The following is a 24,238-nucleotide window of genomic DNA, read 5'->3' on the forward strand; positions in this document are numbered from 1 at the left end:
TGTATACATGTGTTTAAATGTCAAATGCATTCAATGGTACAAAGCTCTGATGTTAATGCTGTAAGTTGTAAAGGCCCCAACTAGGGTAAGTTGTAACTTAAACTGGTGCATCCAGTCCCTGATTTCTTGATTGCACTGTCATTACCAGCTGAAAGCAGAATTAACTTAAAAAAGTCCTCAACTTTTCATGTGTCAACAAACTTAATATATATATATATATATATATATATATATATATATATATATGCACAGTATAGATAGAGGAAAATTAATGGGTTCCTCAAAAACTAACAAAAAATACTTGTGAGAGAACAGATTTTGCTGAAGCATAGGATACTGCTGTGTAGACAGTAGTAGACAGCAACACAGCTCAACAAAGCTTTAAAAAGAATTAGAGATCTGCCAGCATTGAAATTGAACAAATCTGTTTATATCTCTCTATGCATCAGTAATCTGTATAAACAAGCATCTATATTCATGTTTATATTTCAACTCAGATTTCATGCAACATCTCAGTATAAATGTGAACCCATGTCCTTGTGTAAATAGATCAGATCAGGATGCCCAGATTCTCCACACAGACTTATAAGGCTCTCTGTCTTTAATAACAGGGGCCACGCTGCCGCAATCCAATCTGAGAAGGCAACATAAAGGCAGGCGATTGTATTGGCATAACGGAGCTTATGATGGCACATAAATAATTCACATCTCCGTCTGTGTTAAACTACAAAGAGCAGAGCAGTTTCTAGGGCTAAGTCATGTCACATACTGTACACCTGCCATATTAAAGACACCAAGATTGATGCTGTACGTACATATATACTTATATTCAACAGTACTAGAGTTTTAAATGATATACAATGCTATTCTATTACTAGATTGGGTTACACTTTATTTTTAAATGTCTTTGTTAGTTTAATTAAACATTTAACAGTTAGAGTTAGGGGTCCCACTTTATATTAGGTGTCTTTAACTATGTACTAACATTAAAATTAATCATTAACCCACTCTTACACTTACCCATACCACAAACCAGTCCCTAACCTTACACGTATCCCACCTCAATAGCAGCAAAAGTGTTTTGCAACACAACATCAACACAATAACTACATTGTGCTTATTTTTTATGCAATTACATAGTAGGTAAGGACACCTAATATAAAAAGTGTGACCGGGTTAGGGTTTAGGGTTTGGTTTGGGGTTAGTTGCATGTAAATATGCATATGCTACATAACATGTTTTTACTTCGGAAAGTACATGTAACGTGTAACAAAGATACTTAAAATAAAGTGTTACCCTATATTACTTAGTATATTGTTCACTGATATTCTATTACTCTGGTAAAATTCATTGTTTCGACTGAACTCGAGACATTTCAGGGCAGCCAGGATATACACGATATGCTCATCGTGTTTGCCAATGACAATCAAATACCGATTACAAGGTTTAGGACTGAATTGAAAATAAATAATGGTGTAAAATGTAATAAATAGGTGTAAATGTTATAATAGCTGCTGTATATTTCAGTTATAATGGTGCTACTCTCCTGGTCTGATTCTATATGGCAACTAGTGGCTGTTTTATGATGGTTAATGGTTAGTGATGGTTAGTGTTTCTATGAAAGTATCACTAAAATTTTGCTCCGGCTCATATATTTTTATCTTAAATGTAAGGGCAATAATCGTATATAGTCATCTCAGATAAGTTTAAAATTAAATTGTTTCATTATTTTTAATAATAAAATTTTATTTAAATACTTTTTTATCACGCAATTTAGAAATGTTAAGTTACCTGATAAAACATTTTACACTTTAGGCCTATGTGTGGGAACATTTACATGTTACAAAATATCAGATTTACAAATACTGCCCCAGGCTCAACAGATTGAAAGATGCAAGTTGCCGGACCGTTTGGCATCAGATTATGTCTGCATTAATGATGGCTGCATGGCTCTTTTCAGCAGCAGAAATATTTATGACAGGCAGCCAACCTCTTTCATTCACCGTCTCTATGCAACCGGGGGTTATCTGAGCATTTATCTGAGGCCTTGCTGCAGAAATTATGCAGGTGGCATCAGAGAAAGAGGAAAGTAATACACACACCTGCTGCCTGCGCATGACACGAATGATGTGAAGAGAACGTTCAAGGGAAGATATGTGTGTTCTCATTTTATTTTGAACACTGAGCTTGTTTACCCAAGGCAATAAAATATTGCACTATGTCACAATAATAAACTGGCATCTAAAAAGTAATTATACAGGTATTTTTGGGATTAATCTGTTGAGATTAATCCCGAAAATGAGGTTGAGAAGCCTATTACAGCATGTCTCGCATTCGGTGCCACTAGAACAGAACAGTTAAAGGGATAGTTCACCCAAAAATGACAATGTTGTCATCATTTACTCACCCTCAAGTTGTTCCAAACAAAAATAGTTTCTTCTGCTGAGCACAAAAGAAGATATTTTGAAGAATGTAATCAGACAGTTGATGGTAGCCATTGAGTTCCATAGTCATTTTTTTCCTACTATGGAAGTCAATGGCTATACCGTCAACTGTTTGATTACATTCTTCAAAATATCTTATTTTGTGTTCAACAGCAGACAGAAACTCACACAGGTTTGTTCGGAACATGAGGGTGAGTAAATGGTGAAAGTTTTAATTTGTGGGTGAACTATCCCTTTAACACAGTCATAACACTGAGATTTTTGAGATGTTCTTATGGTATAACGAAATCATTGATTTAAAAAACTGACAGAACTTCTCATGTTTTTTTCTAGCCTCCCATACTGACATACTATTGGAAAGCTAGAGCAGATTACCTCATCAGGTTAACAACAATTATGTTTTCTAGCATCTGTTTGAAGACAGGTGATATACGCCCTCTGGTCAACCTGTAACCTAACTTTTGTAGCTACTGAAACGTTTACTACAAACACTAAAATAAGATACATACGTGTATGAAAAAGACAATATGAACTCTTAGGACTTCACCCTATGACATTTTACTTTTAACTGAAAACCCCCATATTTTTAACCCCAACTGTTGACTGTTTTGGTACATGCAAGCAAGGTAGGTCAATGAAAATCATTTTGGACTAGAACAATCCGACTACCAGTTTTTTACCTATTTGCTGGTTTTTAGAATAAGGTGGCAGTTAATGACCAGGTTGGCCAATTCTTTAAACGTGTTCCAAATCACAGCGAACATTAAATGGAGTAGCCTATAAGTCGCACCCTGAAAACAAAAAATCTACAAAAAAACATTACCCAGTCCTCGAAGTGTTTACTGCCGTTATGCAGCAATTCCTCGAACTGAATGGTGCAGTTTGCAACAAAGTCGTCGTAGCCAATCGGCGCGTCATGAAACACCGACAGCTCGATCTTCCGGCCGTCGTGCACCTCCGTTACAAACTCATCGTGCCAGACGGGACTGTTGGTCTTCTGCTTGGTCGAGGTCTGACCCACGCGAAAATCATCAACGTTTAGTGCGATGTACGTGTCCAGCAGGAAGGTTTGCGTCTTGGGGCCGACGGCGTGTCTCAGAGACCAGGCTGTGGGCTTCAGGTCCAAAGCCTCGCTGATCTTAATCTTCAGCAGACCGTTAAAGACCACCATGGCCACTTTCGAGAGCTTTAGTTCGAATATTCCACTTCAGCGCCTGGTTAATTATTCAACCAGTGTATGTCACGGTCCACCGGTTTGATTTCTGGATTGTTTCTCCTTTTGAAACAACGGTAAAATGCCCTTCGTCGTCCTCGTGGATCTGCATGCAAAGTGTAGAAGGTCCAGACAGAACGGGAATCTATTGCTATGACCTACGGATAACCTGCATGTGATCTTGAAGCTGTCCAAACACCCCTGTAGGCAGTCAATGTAAGTTGGAGCGAAAAAGGAGAGCTGTGTATCAGCACCGATACGACCAGCATTCCACACCTCAAAATATGCCAGAAATATATGCTGGATCTCCTCGGGGTGAGCCTGTTCCCTCGTCTGGCTGGAGCGCTGCTGGATGCGTCTCCTCCGCGCATTGGGAGGAAAGTTATCCCCTCAAAGCGTCGTTCGATTCCCCCCAGACTGGAGAACGTGGACGAGTGTTTTCAAGGGCTCAGTACTCGCTTGCTTCTCCCAGGATTCTTGTTTGACCGTCGGTACTCAGTTTCCTGCAGACCTGCCTCTTTTTCTCCTGACTGTGTGTGTCTGAAGGCTGGTCCAGGAAATGCGCAAAACACGTCAGTTAGTGCGCGGAGAGAGTTGAGTGTGTGCGGCACTGAAGCGGCCCTTCTGGACCCGCTCTCTGGTCAAGCATCATCCACAGAGCTGTAAAGATGAAGTGTGTGTGTGAATACCAAGTGTGAATAAAGCACCCCGCTCAAGTCTTGCAATGATCACCAATTTTATCATTAATGATTATTTGAACAGAATGGTCTGCCCCCATAGTGATAGCCATTTCTAGAATTATTCATTATTGGTCTTTATGGGTGTTATCCTCATCTTGCACATGGATGTTTACAATGCATACTGTGACAATTCCAGTGCTGCACTGCACTGGTAATCAACCTGTTTTTTTCCCACCCCTTCCACCAATTTTACTGATGAACAAGATCGAGTTGAACATCTAAAGTCGAGTAAAAATGACAGGAGATGTTGTAGCAACAATTGTTAAATGGATGCAAACAAACATGTTGTTATGACATACGAATAGAACATGTTTACAGTGTAATTGCAAGAGAAAAAACTTTCACTATGAAGACATGTTTTTGTATAATATGTACATAACATTAAATACTTGGTCTGAAGACAGACTTGTGACAACTGAGGACAACTTTGAAGTTGAAAATGTGATATTTTGAGGTCCAGTTTATCGTCATTAGTTAAGCAAAGCGCCATCTCGTGGGTGGAATTTCCATTACAGCAGCAGGCTTAGATGATGCTGTATGATCAAATATATGGGTAAAGTATTATAAAAGAATTATAAGTAATATGTACTGACCACTGTTGCATCGTTCATTTAAATGTCAGAGTGTTATCAATGGCGCATATGAAAGCACATAGCTTACACTTTTCTTGTGTTTTACAAAAGCTTTCCTGTTGCTCTTTCTGTTGTCTTGAGCTGCCCAATAGTGCAGAACATTTTATTTAGGAATCCGTGATCCTGGTGATTGGAAAATTGAGGTGACTGAGGTGCTCTGTCTGTTTATCATTTAAACAACTTTTACTTTTATCATAACGTTTACGATTAGTGGGATAGTTCGCCCAAAAATGAAAATTCTGTTATCACTCACCCTCAGGTTGTTCCAAACCTGTATGAATTTTTTTTTTTTTTTTTTTTTTTTTTTTGTGCTGCTGAACACAAAAGAAGATATTTTGAGTAACCGACCAGTTGATGGGTCCCATTGGGGGAAAAAAGTATTTTAAAAAAATACTATGGAAGTCAGCGGCACCCATCAAATGTTTGGTTACCAACATTCTTCCAAATATCTTTCTTTTTGTGTTCAGCAGAAGAAAGAAACTCATACAGGTTTAGAACAACTTGAGGGTGTAAATGATGACAGAATTCTCATTTTTGGGTGAACTATCCCTTTAAATCATATTAAGCGAGTCTTGAAGTCCAGTAGGTGGCAGTGTCCTTATACAAGACCGTAAAGGTCCCTGCATCATATAGCTTTGCCTTTCAAACTGTAAGCATCTTTTGAGTAGATTGTTTGATTTGGTCGTTAATACAAGTGAACAGTATATGGGCATTTATACTTATCTCAATCTCAAATCTTCAAAATCATATACAGACCTAATGTAAAAAGATAAAGAAAATAGTATATCTTTATGTAGGCTGGTGACAAGACGATTAGATCAAATCTATAAAATGACCACTTAAAAACTCAATTATTGTAGCATGCTTTATTACAAATACTTTTATTCATTAACTTTATCTAATAGCTTTGTGTTTGCATCCCTTTATTTTTGCTCATGATTGCACCACACTCGTGTATATTTGCTCAGTACACACACCATTATAGATTTACAGTGACCGAAAAGGCCACTGTCCTCAGTTTTTGCAGAAAAGCTGTCTCAAATATCAGTTATTGATTTGAATATCACTTTATGAACAAAAGCACCTGAGGCATATCTTAACATTAATTGAACAAGAAATGTATCGATTTATTTCTATAAACTGTGGTTGAGAAGATTCCCCCCTTCCATTATGTAAAGCATTTTGAGTACCCAGAAAAGCGCTATATAAATGTAACAAATAAGTCTTAGAATCAATTAAGAGCAAAATTCTGCTGGATAATACTATTAAGATAATAACATTACAAGTTTTACATAAATTATCGCAAAGTCTTTTTTTTTTTTTAAATACTTAAATGGTAAAGAATGGTCTAAACTTTCGAAAACTCCATTTAATGCAATTCATTTGGAACTGTGTCCTTTTTGTCTCAGACACAAAAATTAGATGAGTGATGTCTGCTGGAGGATGAATGGTGATGTTGTTTGGGCATCAGGACTTTTCCCTGAGGCTGATTCTCATCCTGCAGTGACATTAGTCAAAGATGTTCTAGCTCACACTGTATGGCCTCACACGAGTCTAGCATGTGGTGTGAGTCCAAATGATGACATCACCAGTAGGAAGAAAATGAATGCCCCTTTGAGACATTGATAGTGCAGGGTTTATGAGTGTGTATAGGCTCTGTGTTGCAAGAATAGAAGCGGCCATTTAGGGCTCTTTGAGGGTCTTAAAGCTTACTTCATTCCACCCCCGAAATGCCAGCGTCGATGTTCATATACTTAGTGCATCAGAAATCACTGTCGGCAACTGCCAGTAGACATCAGACCTCTGTGGACAATGCTTCTTTGTTTGGACATAAATAGACGCATGAGAGGCCGTTCTGAACAAACTTAAACCCCATGACAAGAATCATATGTAACATGGCATATTCAATTTTGTGCATCAGTTTGGATTTGTATATGTAAAAAAAAAAAAAAAAAAAATCATAACATGCCCCATATGTGAATCAAAACACATGTATCTTGTCTAATAAAGCATATAGGCCTACATTTATGGCTGAGCATTTTTGGTCCGGTGGACTTTTAGTGTCCCTTAAAACATGTTTTTTTGCAATCTGACTAGTATAGTGAACAATGTCAAACAGTGGATATACATTTATCATTTTGACGTTTCCCTAAAATATCATGTCCACCACACTTTCCTTTCCACCGTATCTCAAATCAATTGTATAATTTTAAACAGCGGTGTAAAAAAACATGTGGTGTAAAAAAAAGCGGTGTTTAAACATGTGGTGTAAATTACATTTTAAATGTGTACATTTACGTTTTAACCTCATTATCGTGTTTATTTTATACACTTAGCATTTTATGTTTCCTAAATAACCAAAAGAAAATGATTTTTTTTCTTGCACTTTTTGACAAAATTCATTTCACAAAATTACAGCTTAATTGAAAATGATGCACAATAAAAAATATTCTGACTCTATTATAACATTATACAATATTCTAAACAGATAATCAAAAACACTCTTTTAGATAGATAGATAGATAGATAGATAGATAGATAGATAGATAGATAGATAGATAGATAGATAGATAGATACTATTTGTATATTTTATTATTATTATTAGCCTATTTATATATCTGTATATAGGCCTATATCACATTTATAATTCATTAGGCTACATTCATTATTTTTTGTGATATTGTCAACGTTTCCTTTTAAGAATTAATGACGGCATGAATCACTCTCCTATTGATAAGCAATACACACACACTGTGCGGTTAAAGGCAACAGATGGCTACTTTGTCTGATTGACTATAATCATTAATCATTCATCCCTTGGCACTCATGCATTATCTCGGGTCTCCACGTTTTCAGGGTGGCAACCGAGGCAACGCTCTCTCGAACTGCACTCTCATTGGTTGGCCCCCACGCTCGTCACTCCCCCATCCGTCGGAAGTGCGTTCTCGCCCTGCGTCTCACTACAGTCTCAGCTCGCCTGCAAGCTTGCGCTGTCGGCCTGTTCTTCACGCGTTTGCTCGGCTTGTCAAGCAGAAGTATGGGCTCAGTGGATTGGAGATTGGCCTTGGATTATGCTGCCGTTCCAAACGACCAGAATGATGCGGGATTCGGTTGTTCTCCTGCTTTATAAAAGCAAACCTCGGGAATGAGCACTTCTGCTTCTTCGCTCGTGTTTTATTCGCCAGGGCTGAGCGTAGGCTATATGGGACAGTAGCGAGTCTAACAGCTTTAACAGCCTTCTTTTGTAGACAAAAGAAGGCTGCGAAGTAATATTCACAAATTAAAGAGGTAAGTACGCCAATTTGCGTTATGCATTCTCTGGATTACAATGCTTTGCGCATTTTAACACGCTTTATTTTTATGCGCGATTTAATGTAACGGAACGCGTGTGATGTCACCGCTGGTTTAGCATGTTTCCCCTCTACGAATGTTACAATGTAACATTCCAACATCCTCCCGTCTCTCTCTCTCTCTCTCTCTCTCTCTCTCTCTCTCTCTCTCTCTCTCTCTCTCTCTCTCTCTCTCTTCCGTGCGCTCCCTCTCCAGTGTGCTCATTCACTCGATACCTGGGCACCACTTAAAATACTCTAAAAGAGATTAAATTCACCAAAGTGATGCTGAGTGTTATAGATCCTTATGCGTTGAATAAAGTGAGCAACGATATTTTGTTACGCACTGAGGGCAATCTATACTATAACATTTGCAATTGTTCTCCACCGACAATTTAAAGGGTTAGTTTACCCAAAAAGGAAAATTCTGTCATTAACTACTCACCCTCATGTCGTGCCAAATCTTTTGTTCATCTTCGAAACATAAATGAATATCTTTTTGACGAAATCTGAGAGTTTTCTGTCCCTCCATAGACAGCTACGCAACTACCACTTTATCGCTTCAAAAAGTTCATAAAGAGATTGTAAAACTAATCTATATGGATTGAGCGGTTTAGTCAAAATTTTCTGAAGATAATTAACTGCTTTTTATGATGAACGGATTGAATTTAGGCTTTTATTCACATAAACATTGATCAGCGACCATAAACAGAAGCTCAACCGAACCTGCTTGATGGGTGAGAACAAACCTCATTGGTTCTTCTGAAGCTCAAACTGCATAATGCATGAGAGTGATCCTCATTGGTTCACACGTGTCAAGCGAACATGCTTGAGCTTCTGTTTACCACAACTGATGTGTGCGTTGATGAATATTTATGTGAATTAAAGCCTAAATTAAATCTGTTCATCATATAAAAGCAATCGTGTCTCTTCAAAAACATTTTTTACCAAATTGCTCTATTCATATGGATTAGTTTTACGATCTCTTTATGAATTTTCTAGTTGCGTAGCTGTCTATGGAGGGACAGAAAGCTCACAGATTTCATCAAAAAGATCGTCATTTGTGTTCTGAAGATGAACGAAAGTCTTAAGGGTTTGGAATGACATGAGTGCGAGTAATTAATGACAGAATTTTCGTTTCTGTATGAACTATCCCTTTAAGAGCTAGTGACGGATCTACTTCAGAGCAGTCAGGTGGTTCAGTTTCTTATCATTCTCAGCAGCATCTAGTTTGTAGCTTACTGATATCACTTGAGTCCTAGTTATGGGTAGTTATAACGTGTCCACCTTCAAGATGTCAGGTGGAAATGTATATGACTCTATAAGGAAAAGTATTTAATGGCTTGTGACTGGTCACCATTTCTTTAACTTTTCCCCAAATTTTTAATCATCTTTTTGCATTTGTTTTAGATGGACATTGTGGCAGATAATTTTTTAAAAGGACAAATATTCCACGTAGTTCCCCTTATATTTTAAGAAGAGTGGTTGATCTGTGTATTAATTTCTCTTTTGCTTTATTGTTTGGCACTCAGAATCAACTGTCATTTGTTAAATTATTTCATTTGTTAATAAGGTTAATCAGGGTTTTCTGTCGCAATAAACTAATCTGAGTCTTTGTCTCTGTACGTAATGGTCTGCAAATAACTATTCCTTTAAAAAAAATTCTCCTCTCAAAAGAAAACGCACTTCCGCCCCTTTAATGTTGTCCAAAAGCCAGGCCACTCATCTGGACCCCATGAGAATAGGCGTGTCGAACTGAGAGAAAATTGCAGAGGATATTTTCTGGGTTTAATATGGGGCTCCTTAACAGTCGTAGTCTAACGTTATCTGTCCATTTTTTTCTCTTTAGAGTGAAACACACAGCTCAGCTATATCTTCGTGAGGTCCTTATAGATTTCTGTTCTACATTTTCTCTGAATATAATGTTTCTTTGTATGTTGTCATGTCTGTAGTTTAACACCCTTTTTCCTCCCTTTCTCAGTCGTGCTCGACACACTTCTTCTTCTCTCTTCCCACACATTGCAATACATTCAACCCATCCATGTATTAGGTTTTATTTTTGGAATAGCATTAGCATATATAATCAATAAACTTCTTTTGGGTCACTTCTTTGGAATACTTTAGCATCTTCTTTGGCTATGTTCAGGATATCAGTCAAAATCCATTTTTTGTCAATAATTGACAGTCAATAATTTTAGATCATATTCCAATCGGATACACAAATAATCGGATTAGGACTGACAGTGTGAACGTAGCCTTTGATCAGAGAAGAGCCCAGCTTATTAGGACACCGGGTAGGGATAGATGAGCTGCTGAGCTCATAACACTTATTCACACTGGCACTTCATCCATGCATTCATGACCCACACCAACAAATTGAAGTGCCTTTACGCAGAAGATCTACAAGAGAGGAATTTCATATACTGAACTGCTGGTCTGATAATGGCATATTCTTGAGCTCTGGCCTTCTTAATTTTGGGGAACTCTCATGTTTTTCTGCGTTTTCTCATTCGAGAGAGAGTTGGATCAGAATAGTTTATGAGAGAAGACAGACTGTCTCTATTTGACTGTCTAATTAGGAGTCTGGAGAAGAGGCTTCTGAAGAGAACTTCAGAACAGCATGCACAGTCACAGAAGTGAGGGTTATCAAACTGTTCTGATTATGCATCATCTTTGCACTCATTTATTAGCAGAAAGAAGATCACAACAGTTGTGTTCCTGTCTGGTGTTCGTAAAGGGGTCATGAATTGAGAAATCAATTTTTCCGTGATCTTTTGACATATAAGAGGTTTACTGTAAAAAATATCCTGTAAGTTTCAAAATTCAAAACTTCCTTGTTTTGTTTTCATTGAAACCAAGCTGTCCAAATGACTCGTTTTGGATTCTGTCACATTATGACATAATAGTGCGACGAAACACCTCCTCTGTAGAAGACAATTAACGCCTATTTCTACATCGTTGTCTCTTTAGCCCCGCCCACCGATTCACGCATGTCATGTAGTACACTACAATAAGTTGGCAAAACTCAAATAAATTAAGGCAATTGGTTACCTCAATTTTTAAGTTAAGAAAGTCAAAGTGTAACTAAGCAGAACTGGCAGATTTTTTTGTATTCATAAATTTTACTTGTTCTTATCTTGGAACATTTGAGTATACTATTCAGTACGTTCAACTTAAAATTTTCATGTAACCTTAAAGGGATACTCCACCGTCTTTTCATATTAAACTATGTTATTCCCTTAACTAAGACGAGTTGATACATACCTCTCTCGTCTCAGTGCGTGCACTCAATCGCTCTGTCTTGCGACGAAACTTTGTTAGCACTTAGCTTAGCCCAGTTCATTTAATATGGGCCAAGCAGAGAAGCTACCAAACACCTCCACGTTTTCCCTATTTAAATACAGTTACTCGCGTAGTGTAACTCGACCTAGGACGGTGACACAAAACAAAACGTTGCGTTTTTCTAAGCGTGTAAAATGGATAACTATATTGTATGGCGGAATACCATAGCAAGTGCTTACGAGCACTTCGACTTGGCGGAGTAATATCTTCACTCGTGAAAAATCCTCTCACCGGCCCCCGCTCCCTCTAGTGAAGATATTACTCCGCCAAGTCGAAGTGCTCATAAGCACTTGCTATGGTATTCCGCCATACAATATAGTTATCCATTTTACACGCTTAGAAAAGCGCAACGTTTTGTTTTGTGTCACCGTCGTAGGTCGAGTTACACTACGCGAGTAACTGTATTTAAATAGGGAAAACGTGGAGGTGTTTGGTAGCTTCTCTGCTTGGCCCATATTGAATGAACTGGGCTAAGCTAAGTGCTAACAAAGTTTCGCCGCAAGACAGAGCGATTGAGTGCACGCACTGAGACGAGAGAGGTATGTATCAACTCGTCTTAGTTAAGGGAATAACATAGTTTAATATGAAAGAACGGTGGAGTATCCCTTTAATGTGAACATTTTTATTTGTATATATGTAATTATCAAGTTAGTTCAACAAATGCTAACTTGATAACATGTTAACAATCACATGGTACAGCACTTGGTGTATGAGCGCCGTAGTTTAAAGCTTTTAACACACTTGTTCTCAGACCAAGCCGCATGCACCACTTGTCAACAGGATGGTAACTCCTAACAGAAATTTGTCTAAATTAGCATAACAAAACATTAATCACTACTAAATCTCCTACTTAACATTAATCTTGCACACAAAAAAAACACACCATTATATTACACTTATTTTTAGCATTTACACTCTCCCTTTCGAGTGCCATGGGCAAAGCATGCTGGGAAATAGAAATCCCAGCCCAGTTTCAGTTAAACTTAAGTTCGTCTAAATTAAAATAAATAATTTTATAAAACTCAAAACAATGAAACAGTTGTTTACTTAAAATAATATATCAGTTCTGTGAACTTGAAAGAAAAAGAAAGTGCTAAATGCTCATAAAAGTTAATTTGACAACAAATTAGTTTAAATTAAGTTTGTTCTACTCAGACCAATTAATTAATTTGAGCTTTAGGGTTTACAGTAAATACGAGACAGGCACAAACACAGGATTACTCCAGCAACAAAACGATAGAGATGCCTCTGAGGATTACAAGTTTTCCAGTGCCAAGTTGTGGGAAAACGCTGTCTTTGCATTGCCATCCTTGTGATCCTAACATTAAGAAAAAGTGTGGATGAACTTTATTTTAACAAAGTTCCAGATTGCATCAGTAAGACACTGTTCGTTTGTTCACTTAATTTTACTGTGGATTCATTTTTAAACAAGAATAAACAAGAAAAAAATTATGCGGTGATGACTACATTAGATCCGACAGCAATGTTGCAACACACAAGTGTGAGTAACAGTATTTTTACCATGTGTCACTATTGCTTTGTCCGATACAGATTATTTGATATGTACTGAGTATTTATACTGTAGCACTGCAGTCAAACTTTGAATAGTTCTGATGATGGTTGTGATTTGCTGTTCTTTCCTTTGCTTCTGCGTTTAATGGGTTAATACGGCGGATTCCCAGATATGGAAGAACACATGGAAAACGCTGATTTTGTTATTGTTTTGATCTCGCTGTAATCCTGAACAAAAGCTTCAGTGAGCGACATTTTCTGTTGTCGCTCAGACATTACAACACACTTCATTTTATTTAAAACATGACACTGTAAATGACAATGTACATCTTTTTCACTTTATGGAAAAGGATGAATGATGAATTGTCAAGTCACCTTCAGTGCGACAAACGATGGTACATATTCATTCATGATTCCGTTTACAAGAAACGTTGAAATTTATCTTGTCAACTATGATTGTGGATAAAGCATATGTAAACCACAAAAATGTTTCACATTGTTGGCAAATGTTTCAACTATGTAATGAGAGATTTTTCAACATCAGAAGTTTTCAAATCAATTCCACACGTGTAATGGTGGGGACATTGAAATAATTTTAATATACAAAACTATTACACAATCATAGCAGTGGGCATTTACTTCCAAGTCTTGAATGTCGCTCAATCAAAACTGAGTGTTTGAAAGAATAGCTTATTACTTCTAAGTTAGGATGTTTATTTTATGTCAAAATCTTGATAACATTATAAGGGGACCTCAGAGAACATCATAAATGCAGTTCATGACCCCTTTAAAGCAGTAGAATAAAATGTCATTTTATATCAATAGTTCACATAAAAATTATACCATTTCATCATCATCATTTACTCTCCCTATGTCATTCCAACCTTTTTATTATCTAAATTTTTCTTCTGTGAAACACAGACAAGATCTTAGGCAGAATGCTTGAACTTTTGTCAGTACAATGAAAGGAAATGGCAGTTTATATCTCCAATTTATTTTTATTTTTTTACTGAAACTGAAATATAATTGGTAATTGAACATGGTATGCTGTCCAGGGTGGTGTGTTCTCAGATGAAAAATTAAAACTCAGTAAAGTTCTTTGGCAACGAGCCGCCTCCTGAACAAATGTTACATATTGCTACTTTAGCTTTGGCATTAAGTGTGTCCACACTGCTGATATTTTTGTTTCATCTGGTTTAATCTGGTCTAACTTATTCATATTGTGTGCATGATATAGAAATTTGTCATTGAAAATGGCTCATTAAACATCAGTGTTTTGGTCAATGGTTTTGGCCCTCCAAGACTATTTTGGCTGAATTCCCTATACCCCCCTTTGCTGTCCTGGCCGCGTATCTTCGGTTGCTGAAATTTCTTTGCATAACTACAATTTATTTGCATTCACTTTCGTTGTATGGAAACCATAAGCTTTTGGACATTCTGACGTATATCACCTTTGTTTCATAGGAAAAAAAATGTATTATACAGAGTAGTCATAATGACATGAGGTTGGGTAAATTGCAAAATGTTTCTTTTTTCAAACTATCCCTCTTCAGGTTTTCAGGTAGTGTCTGTAAATAAAGACATGCTCAGAAATGTTCTTCAACCTTTTTTTCAGCCCTGGAACAATGTTTGGAGAGAATATCCTCTCTGTGCATTCGTTCTTGGAAGCCAGAGCTGTTTGTTTTTGTGAAAGTGATTTGCATAGTCAAGGAAAAAATTATGCCAACTCGCGTGGAAAAAGACAAAGCCGATGCGTCTGATATTGCAGTTCATTAGAGATGTACCTGGAGGCTGAAAGGGCAGAGTGTGTGAAATAAAAGAGCCCATGTCTCATCACATCGTATTTGGAGTGTTATGTGAACATTACTCTGCGGGTGCAATGTTATTTTTTGGCTAGCGATCAGGAACAGTAAATGTGAAATTGTTGATTTAATGTGTGTTTGCCAAAGATCAACTTCTCAGCACATGCACACTTAATAAAACGTTTATAATTGTTGCTGCAGTGAAGCTGGATAGTTGGAATTGCTTAGAACATTGATGTTTGTAGCGCTGGATCATTAGATGGTGTGTAAGTGTTTCTTCACTCTTATATAACTCTCTCCGCAACATCCTACTGCTCTTCACTGGCATATTTTTCATGTTTTACATAGGCTTAACATGTACCAAACAGTTTAGATACATTAGTAATTTGCCCATAACATGATTTAATTTTGAATGTTGACAGATAATGTAAGAGATTTGGTGTCTTTATTAAATTATTTTGTGAAGAATAAAATATGTTTGAAGATGATGCATTTGAAAAACTATTTTGTAGGCTGTGTGATTTGCATGTGCATTGGTCCTGGTAGTTTGGTCATTCTTAATTCTGGGTAGGGTGGTATTGTTTGAAGTTACGTCCTGTAGTAAAAGGAAGCAGCACCACCTCTTAAATATGAAAACAACACCTGGTGCCAAACTGGACTCTGGTAATGCCCTTTAAACTTAGCACTTTTGCAGTTGTATAGTGCACAGTGAGAGTGCTATTTGGACTTTCAGGATCTGCTTGGCAGGCGTTTTAAATAATGAAATCAATATATGGTTTATTTAACATAAAGCAATTCAGCTTATGCAATGCAGTTAAGTTAGTAAGTTGTAATGCATTAGTTAAGAATGCAATGTCATAAATACTGTACATAAAATAAATAACATGGATATTTTCGCATACTCCAACCAATTTAAGTTGTGTACTGCAAATGTGATTGAACAGAATGTTTACACCATGTTAAATACTGTTTGATACTTCTACTGACTTCTGTCCCAGAACCTAATAAGGAATATTAAGTTCAGCCAGTTAACTGACATGGGCCTTGTCCCAAATTTGAGATTTCTATTTGAGATCATTGTTGAGTGTTGTTTCTTGTAATACGGTACTCCAGTGGCTTTGTTTATGGGTTGTTCATTTTTTCTGTCTTCAGTGTTTTGGTGAATACTGAGTAAATATTGTCTTTTAATTTAATCAATTAAAATGTTTCTCTTATCGGAGCACCCTTCTGAATCAGTAGATGACAAACGGGACAACGTGCAGTCCCTTGGACTTCACGTGTGCATGAGAGAACGAAGGCCACGAGACTGCAAGTCCACATCAAGTGCGCCATTTAAGACGGCACTGTACTGTCATGACTCATGATGCTCTGAGAGCAAAATGATAGGAGTATATTTTCACTGCTCATCTTTGTGGTTTTATTTGTGTGCCCTAGTAAAGAAATGCACAGTATATACTAGTGGCCAATCAATATATCACCAAGGCCGATATTTGGCCGTTTTTAAATATCGGCATTAGCCAATATGTTTTTCCATTTGGCTGATTTGTTGAAGCAGGACTTTTATCTTGACAGCGCTAAGAACACCCTCATCTTCTATCTAACGTGTTATAGAACTGTAACACAAAGTAGGTGGTATACAAATTTATTTATAGCGTTTGTTTTTATATTATTAGTAATAGAAAGACAAACACTACAATACTTTCTCATTTATCATTGACATTTAGCAAATATATAATTTAAACAAATCTTTGAATGTAATAATAAACCTTTAATTTTACAAACCTTGCAGATTCCAGCCGTGAAATCTTCTGAACTGTGCATTTGTAGACTGCATAAAAACGTGTGTGCTGTGCGTAATGGTCTGTGCGATTTGAATGCGGACAGGAGAGCTCAGCTGTTACTGGACACGCACCATAGACAAACATTAAACCTTGATTTCAAACTATGCTGCACTATGTCCAGTTTCCTACCATGTCATATTCCTGTTGTTTTCACTGTGTGCTGTATGTAAAATTAGTGTCTTTATTTAAAGAAATATGATACCCAGTGCACACAAACCTGTTTACTTCCTTTTTATTCATATTTTTTGCAATGTCTTTGTCAAAAATACTGTACTATTACAAAATCAAGACGTTGACACCCGAAGAACAAGTCAGTTTTTTACAGATTTTAAAAATTATTTTTCAAATAATTTTATATATAAGTGAAATAAGTATAAATTATATATATATATTGGCCATTGGACACCCTACTCTCTTAAGATATCTGCATTGGCATTCAAAAAATCCAGTATCAGTTGACTACTAGTATATACACGGAGATAAATGTAGCTTCTAGTGTTGGTATGATTTGGATATGAGAATTACGAAATCCCATAGTATTCAGTCTTTTCAGATTATTTTGGAGTTTCTCTGAGGTTTATTGCAAGGTCTGTTCAAATATTAAGTTTTCATTTTAATTTCATATGTATTATCTTGGCATTAGACTAGTCAACCATATATTTTCCTCTGTGAAGATGATACGTTTGGTCTCCTCTTATAATGTGGAGATCTGAGCATGGTCTGCCGGTGGCCTCAATTTAGCATAATTTGTGCAGTACAACCACAGTGTTTTAAGCAAGATCAGCACTTTTTCTTTATGACAAAAAGGGAACAGTAACCGCCTCTCAGACAGGCCGTTTTTGTGTCTGCCTACATGTTCTCTGTCAGTGTTCCCCCTATCTATACTTCTGTCTTGTCTTTACCTCTCTCTAGTCTGCCTGTGTGTGTCTGTCTGTCTGTCTGTCTGCTACCATGACAGTGAAAGTTCTTGGTCAGGTCCAGACTGGCTCAGTAATACAGTACATACCAGCAGATCAGCTGTGAGCAGATCCCTCAGTTCATTTATAGCCATGGCCTTGTGTCAATGCATGTCTGCCTGGCAACTCTGTGCTAACTGTACCACTCCAGCACCCAGCCACTATACACATGCTCTTTGTGTATAACATTATGCACACATTATTTGTGCTCACACACTTAACATGTTTTAGTGCTGTTTTATCTATGTCTAAAAATGTATCTTACACCATTTTTTTTAAAACTACAATCTTATCAGATAACCTCAGCTTACAGTTTTAAATACTATTCTAACATATCATGCTTTCATTTCAGTGCCCTAGGAATGTACCTTTATAGACCATCTCCCATCCAGTGCGCACAAAAATGTCACATTTCTTTTGTCCAATATATATATATATATAATATATATATAAAAAAAATGTGTCTGTAGTTTACACACCGTCACTGCTTTTATGTATGAACAGCGAAAAGATTTTCATTGTTATTTTTTTGTTTCCTTGATAGGTTGTCTCCAGTCGATGGAGAAAGTGGGCAAGATGTGGGGTAACATCAGGAGTAGATGCCAAGCCCTCTTCCACAAGGATGGCACAGAGTCCAATCTGTGTAGCCAGGACTTAGATTGTGTTCACTGTGTGGTGGACTTGGGCAGGGGAGCACATGCAGAACCCTATGAAACTAGGTCTTCCACACCCTCACGGACTTTGTCACCACTCCCACTGGTTACTGGAAGACGCAGAGGCCATAACTGTGTGGCAGATATTCCCCAGATAGTAGAAATCTCCATTGACAAAGAGAGCGATGATGCAAGGAGGGGCCCCCTTGTGCGTAGGGACTCCTACTCACGTCATGCTCCCTGGGGAGGTAAAAAGAAACATTCTTGCTCAACTAAAACACAAAGTTCACTTGAGGCTGACAGGCGAATGGGACGCTCAAGAGGAAGTACAGCCAGGAGGGAGCGCCGTTATGGAGTTAGCTCCATCCAAGAGATTAATGATTCTGTAGGAGCTGGCAGCAGTGGGCGCAGCCTTAGCACCCGTTCTCTGCGGCAGCGACTTCGAGACACCGTAGGCTTGTGCCTTCCTCTCACCACGCACTGCCGCTCTCAGTCAGCCAAAGGTCAGGTGTCCTCCAAACGTAAGATCCACCTGACGGAACTGATGCTTGAAACATGCCCTTTCCCACCGGGTTCGGATCTGGCCAACAAGTGGCACTTAATTAAGCAACATACAGCACCAGTCAGCCCTCATTCCTCAACTGCTCTTTTGGATGCATTTGATTCAGCACATTCTTCCCCTGAGGACGAGGAGGAGAGACTGCGTGAACGACGTAGACTTAGCATAGAGGAAGGAGTGGATCCCCCTCCAAATGCACAGATCCATACACTGGAGGCCACTTCACAGACCTCTTCCCTCTATAAACTGGGACCAAAGATGGCTCCTGTTGTTGGGGAAGGACTTGTGGAGGGCAGGAGCCTGGGAACAGTCTCCTCCATTTCTGGGGGGTTATCGGGAATTGCAGCACAAGTTGCAGCGAGTTTGGCAGTGCCATCTCACACTGTTGACTGTGACTCTGAGGAGGACTCAACTACCCTTTGCTTACAGACACGAAGGCCCAAGCAGAGGCATGCCTCTGGAGACACTCACTGCTCCAGACAGCCAGGGCCTTGGAAGGTCCACACACAGATTGACTATATCCATTGTTTGGTTCCTGACCTACAGGCCATAACTGCACTTCCTTGCTATTGGGGGGTGATGGACCGGTACCAAGCAGAGGCACTGCTGGACGGACGACCAGAAGGAACCTTCCTGCTACGTGACTCTGCACAGGAGGACTACTTATTCTCCGTTAGTTTTCGACGCTACAATCGGTCGCTGCATGCACGCATTGAACAATGGAATCACAACTTTAGTTTTGATGCGCATGACCCCTGTGTCTTCCACTCCTCCACGGTAACAGGCCTGCTTGAGCACTATAAAGACCCCAGTGCCTGTATGTTCTTTGAGCCCCTGCTCACTGCTCCCTTACACCGGACTTTCCCTTTCAGCCTTCAGCACCTGGCGCGAGCCGCCATCTGCAGACGCACCACCTACGATGGCATTGGTGCCTTGCCACTGCCTCCAACCATGCAGGACTTCCTCAAGGAGTATCACTACAAACAGAAAGTCCGTGTGCGCTGGCTAGAGAGAGAGCCGCCATTCAAGGTCAAATGAGGTCTGGTTCCGTGCCGAGAGAGGCAGAAGTGTGGGCAAGAGCTTTACCGCCAGAGGAGTCTGTGTCTTATATTATCAATCATACTGCTGGCTTTAGACACAAGGCAAAAGGGGATGTTATGAACTTCCGGCAGTTTTTTCCTGCTAATACTACACGTGGAATCCATACATATGTTTCAATGCAGTACATTCTGTCAAGCTAGCTTATGTGCTGAAGTGTTGAGCATGCTGGGAATGAGATGGTCTTATTCTCTCTGCTCTTTTTCAAATGACCTTATATCCAGTAGATCTTCACTAGCATGCCTCCTGCATTCTATCTTCTAGTGTTTTACACTATTTTGAGCAGTAAAACTGAGTGTTGTTACATTAATTAGCCTCATTTGTGAGGCAAATGGATAATCTATATTAGCTTAGTCCGGTGATTAAAATATATTCATCAAATAATCTTGGAACTCTTGATACCTGAATATCTGCTACTCTCTAAAACTTAATGTTAAACATCTAGACACGTTAACCATATGACTATTTACTAAATAATGGCTAATTTATCAGCAATACCTTCAAGATACTTTACAGCACCCTCCAACAAGTGTCAAGTTCCCTGAGACAGCACTTGTTAAGCCTTGTGTACATGGACTGAATCACAGTTATACATGCACTTCTCAGAACTAAGCATGTTTTATTTTTAAAATCAAGGCAGACAGAAGTGAAAGGCATGAATTAATTGCGTGAGGAGGAAGGAGCTACTATATGCAAAAAGCTACTTTTTCCTTTTACCCAGTGGCCCTAGAGTGGGAACACAGGCACAGTGCACCATGTGCCATATGATAGAAAGAACAGATTATTTAAAACTGGGCCCTCCTGTAGTGTCATATCCCAACATAATTCTTGTTTTAAACAATCTATTTGACTATTTTCCATTTTTATCATTGACAGTCTAAAATCACATAGGGCACTTTAATTGTTGTTTGCGTACCACACAATGACTTAAAGAATCAAGTACATGCATATAAACAGATTGGTTGTCTGTATGTTTTTTATTTTTTTTTATTTTTTAACCTTATTTATAGGATGTCAGTTTATCCCCCATTTTCCCAGCATGAGTCACCTGAAGTTTATGTTAGTGTCAAGTATCTCTTACTTTGCCTGTGCATATGGTATTTGGTATATATGGTATTTTTAACTAACATGGTTCTATATGCAACAACCGGAAATGGACCAAGAAAGTCCTCTGTAAAACTTGTATAGATACCTCTAAGATTATTTTCCCTTTAGATATTGTTGGAACACAAATGCCATCACTGCGTATATATATTTTGTTTGTAGGATTGATGTCCAGTTCTGTTATAAAGTGTGGTTGGTTTCACTTGATAATGTTGTACTTTTATTCATTATGAAGCATGCAGCTATGCTTCCCTTGTCATAATTGTGTGCACTAGTGATTGAGATTCCCTGAACACTGTAAACAACATAGTTATAAAACTCTATACTTTTGATGTTCTTGGCTTTACACAAAAAATAATTAAGGCCAACAAAATCATGCTCATGTTTAATATCAGATGTTCAGCATTGCAATGGTAGACTTTTAAGTTCCAGGCAGACGTCAGGCCATGCATAATTATGTAAAACTGATACATTTTGCAGAATTTTGGTGTTTGATGATCAGTGACCAAAGGTGTGTATCTCTAGGTTGTTATTGTGAATGAGAAATCTTCCACCATGCCTCTTGATTATTTATATTGAGCTCAATAGCTTAATTATAGTGTCCAGTTTTCTGGCAGAATAGCACCCATTTTGAAGCCATTTATTTGAACTGCAATTAAATTCTTTCAGAACACGCCTCGGTTGTCGCTGAAAGGAAGTCATTTTGTTAATTTTAACATTTCTTTCACTCTATTTTTCCACTTGAATGACCTGAATGAATACTCAAAACAACCATCTTAAAATTTCTTCCACCCTGCACACTGTATGCTCTGTATACAGGCTCATATTATGTCAACTGTGTAGCGGTACATGTCAGATGATGTCATCTGCTTTTAAGACTTTAGCTTTGAGAATAATATACCTTTCATTGAATCTACAGACAGAATATGAGCACTTAGCCACAGCTAGCAGTTTCACAGCTGCTCCCGAGCCTGCCCTACTGAAGGAAAGCCATCTGAAACCAGCCTAAGGCGGTTTGCTGTTTTTAGTTGGTCTCCCAGGTTTTAGGCACTTTTCTGCTGGTCAGACTGGGAGACCAGATTGACCAATTCAAGACCAGCTTTGCCAGGCTGACACACCAGCCTAAACCAGCTAAAACCAGCTTAGGCTGGTTAAAGCAGGTTTTTATTTAAAAAAAGAAGAAAAAAAAGAAAATAAAACATTTATAATTATATTTGACAACTATTATGTGTAATCCAGTTTTTCATGTTTGTTAGGATATGGTAACATGGTAATGCCATGGCATTTGGACATGTACCATCGTAGTGCTATGTTTTTTTTAGGACATGTACCATGGTAATTCTGTGGTATTTTTTTAAGTACTGTGGAGTAATTTGGTATATGAAAAAGTACCATGGTGTTATCTTCTGATGACAACACTGTAACCTACGACGAAAACAAACAAACGAAAATTTTCAAACATGAAGGTTCAACGATGCTGAAGGTGTTCAGCAGACATTCATGATGCTCTTTTCCCATTTCAGGAATGAGCTCAGATTATGTAAACAGCTGCATTTATGGCAGAAAGCATAATTTTCAAGGGTGTTGGTTTGAGGGCTGTTAAATGCTTAGTGACAGCCTGTTCCTCACCAAATCCTTTGGGTTTTTTTAAAACTATGGCAAACTCATGTAGTCATTTGGGACTTTCTATGCCACTGCAAAGTGAGCGAGTCTCTCCTGGCAGAGTTACACCCTGCCCTGCCTTACAGGCACTAATCACAGGCTAAATTTAATATGCTAGCCTCTAAATTTACCACCTGCAAAAAGGACCACTCTGTGTTTCTTGATGGGTGCTGTGAAAATAGAGAAGAGAGGGACTTTTTGCTCTAATTTTTCCTCTTCCTTCCCAGTCTGACCACATCCTCAGCATCACCCTCTTTCTTGGATATGTAGCGCTGAAAGCAGAGAGCACATTGTTTGTCTAGTCTGGATGCTATGCTAAAGTTAGCATTAGCAAGCGGCTAACACACACAGTGCTCCATTGAGGAACATTGAGTGCTGCGAGGAATGGGGCTGTGTTTGAAACCGCAGTCGTTATTTAGTTAATAGTTTAGAGAAAGTATTATGAGGGAAGTATAACACACCAAACTAATCCAACACAGTGTTCTCAGCAACTCAGGCCTGGTTTATTGCCTTTAAAATAGGGACTGCAGAAGTCAACAAAGATTACAGTGAGGGGTCTTGTTTTGAGACTTCTATGAGCTGTGTCTTGTGCTTATGGCCTGGGGATGCTTTGTCTTTGTTTTCATGGTTAACAACTAGATAATTCTGAAACCGCTTCTCTATACTGAGGAGTCTGATGTTCTTTCTGCCCTTTTTCCCCATGGGAATTTGTCAGCCACTGTAGCAAATACTGACCATATGACCATGTCAAGTATAGAACCTGCTTGCAAACTAAAAAAGAAATTCACACATACTCAAATGTGTACCCATAATTGTTTGATGTTGAGGTGTACAAATAAATTATAGAGTAAACTTTATTCTACAGAGTGTGGCAGGGCAGCCATTGATCTTGAACTTACTAATCCTTTTGTTTAGATCATAATTCTTTCAGCTCTCCTTTAGTGCCAACGTGTAAAGCTCTGGGGCCTCATTTATGAAACATACGTATGGTCATCCTAAATGTGAAAGCATGATCATTACCGATGATTAAAAAACTGAAAATGAGATGATAAAGTGATAAACTGGTATCTGCCGTCATTCAATGCAACAAAATTTGGACAGTGCTATTTTGTGTGTGTGTAAACATGACAATGTATTTATTCATTTAGTCTATTGTTCACTTTGCAATTGTATCATTAAAAGTCTTCAGAAAATTAAGTCAGCAAAAAGGTCATTATGCATGCTTTTCACTTGTACATACAAGAATATTGCCATGACAGTTTCAGCCTTCCTTGATCCCAATTTGTTCCTACGCAGGATCAAATCCATGGACTTTTGGATTAAATCTGAATTTAGGATTAAATCTGGTTT

General features: G+C 38.2%; 2 protein-coding genes across 3 annotated transcripts in view; one reads left to right on the forward strand and one right to left on the reverse strand.

The window, feature by feature from the left end:
• Window positions 1–4,296, reverse strand: part of prkceb (protein kinase C, epsilon b) — a 107,268-nt gene extending 102,972 nt beyond the window's left edge. The window contains exon 1 of one of the 2 annotated variants that reach the window (XM_084092923.1): window positions 3,268–4,296. In XM_084092923.1, the coding sequence (XP_083949049.1) occupies window positions 3,268–3,615 (348 nt within the window). In that variant the 5' untranslated portion in view covers window positions 3,616–4,296. The remainder of the gene's footprint in view (window positions 1–3,267) is intronic. The other variant, XM_084092924.1, reaches the window with a different exon arrangement.
• A 3,675-nt stretch (window positions 4,297–7,971) lies between these two features.
• Window positions 7,972–21,902, forward strand: socs5b (suppressor of cytokine signaling 5b). Its single transcript, XM_084093898.1, has 2 exons — window positions 7,972–8,318; window positions 18,357–21,902. Exon 2 carries the CDS (start codon window positions 18,371–18,373, stop codon window positions 20,060–20,062), a length of 1,692 nt encoding a protein of 563 aa, XP_083950024.1. The 5' UTR covers window positions 7,972–8,318; window positions 18,357–18,370; the 3' UTR covers window positions 20,063–21,902.
• Window positions 21,903–24,238: the final 2,336 nt, after the last annotated feature.

This window comes from Abramis brama (genome assembly GCF_963993115.1).
Source record: "Abramis brama genome assembly, chromosome: 19".
Taxonomy (NCBI): Eukaryota; Metazoa; Chordata; class Actinopteri; order Cypriniformes; family Leuciscidae; genus Abramis; species Abramis brama.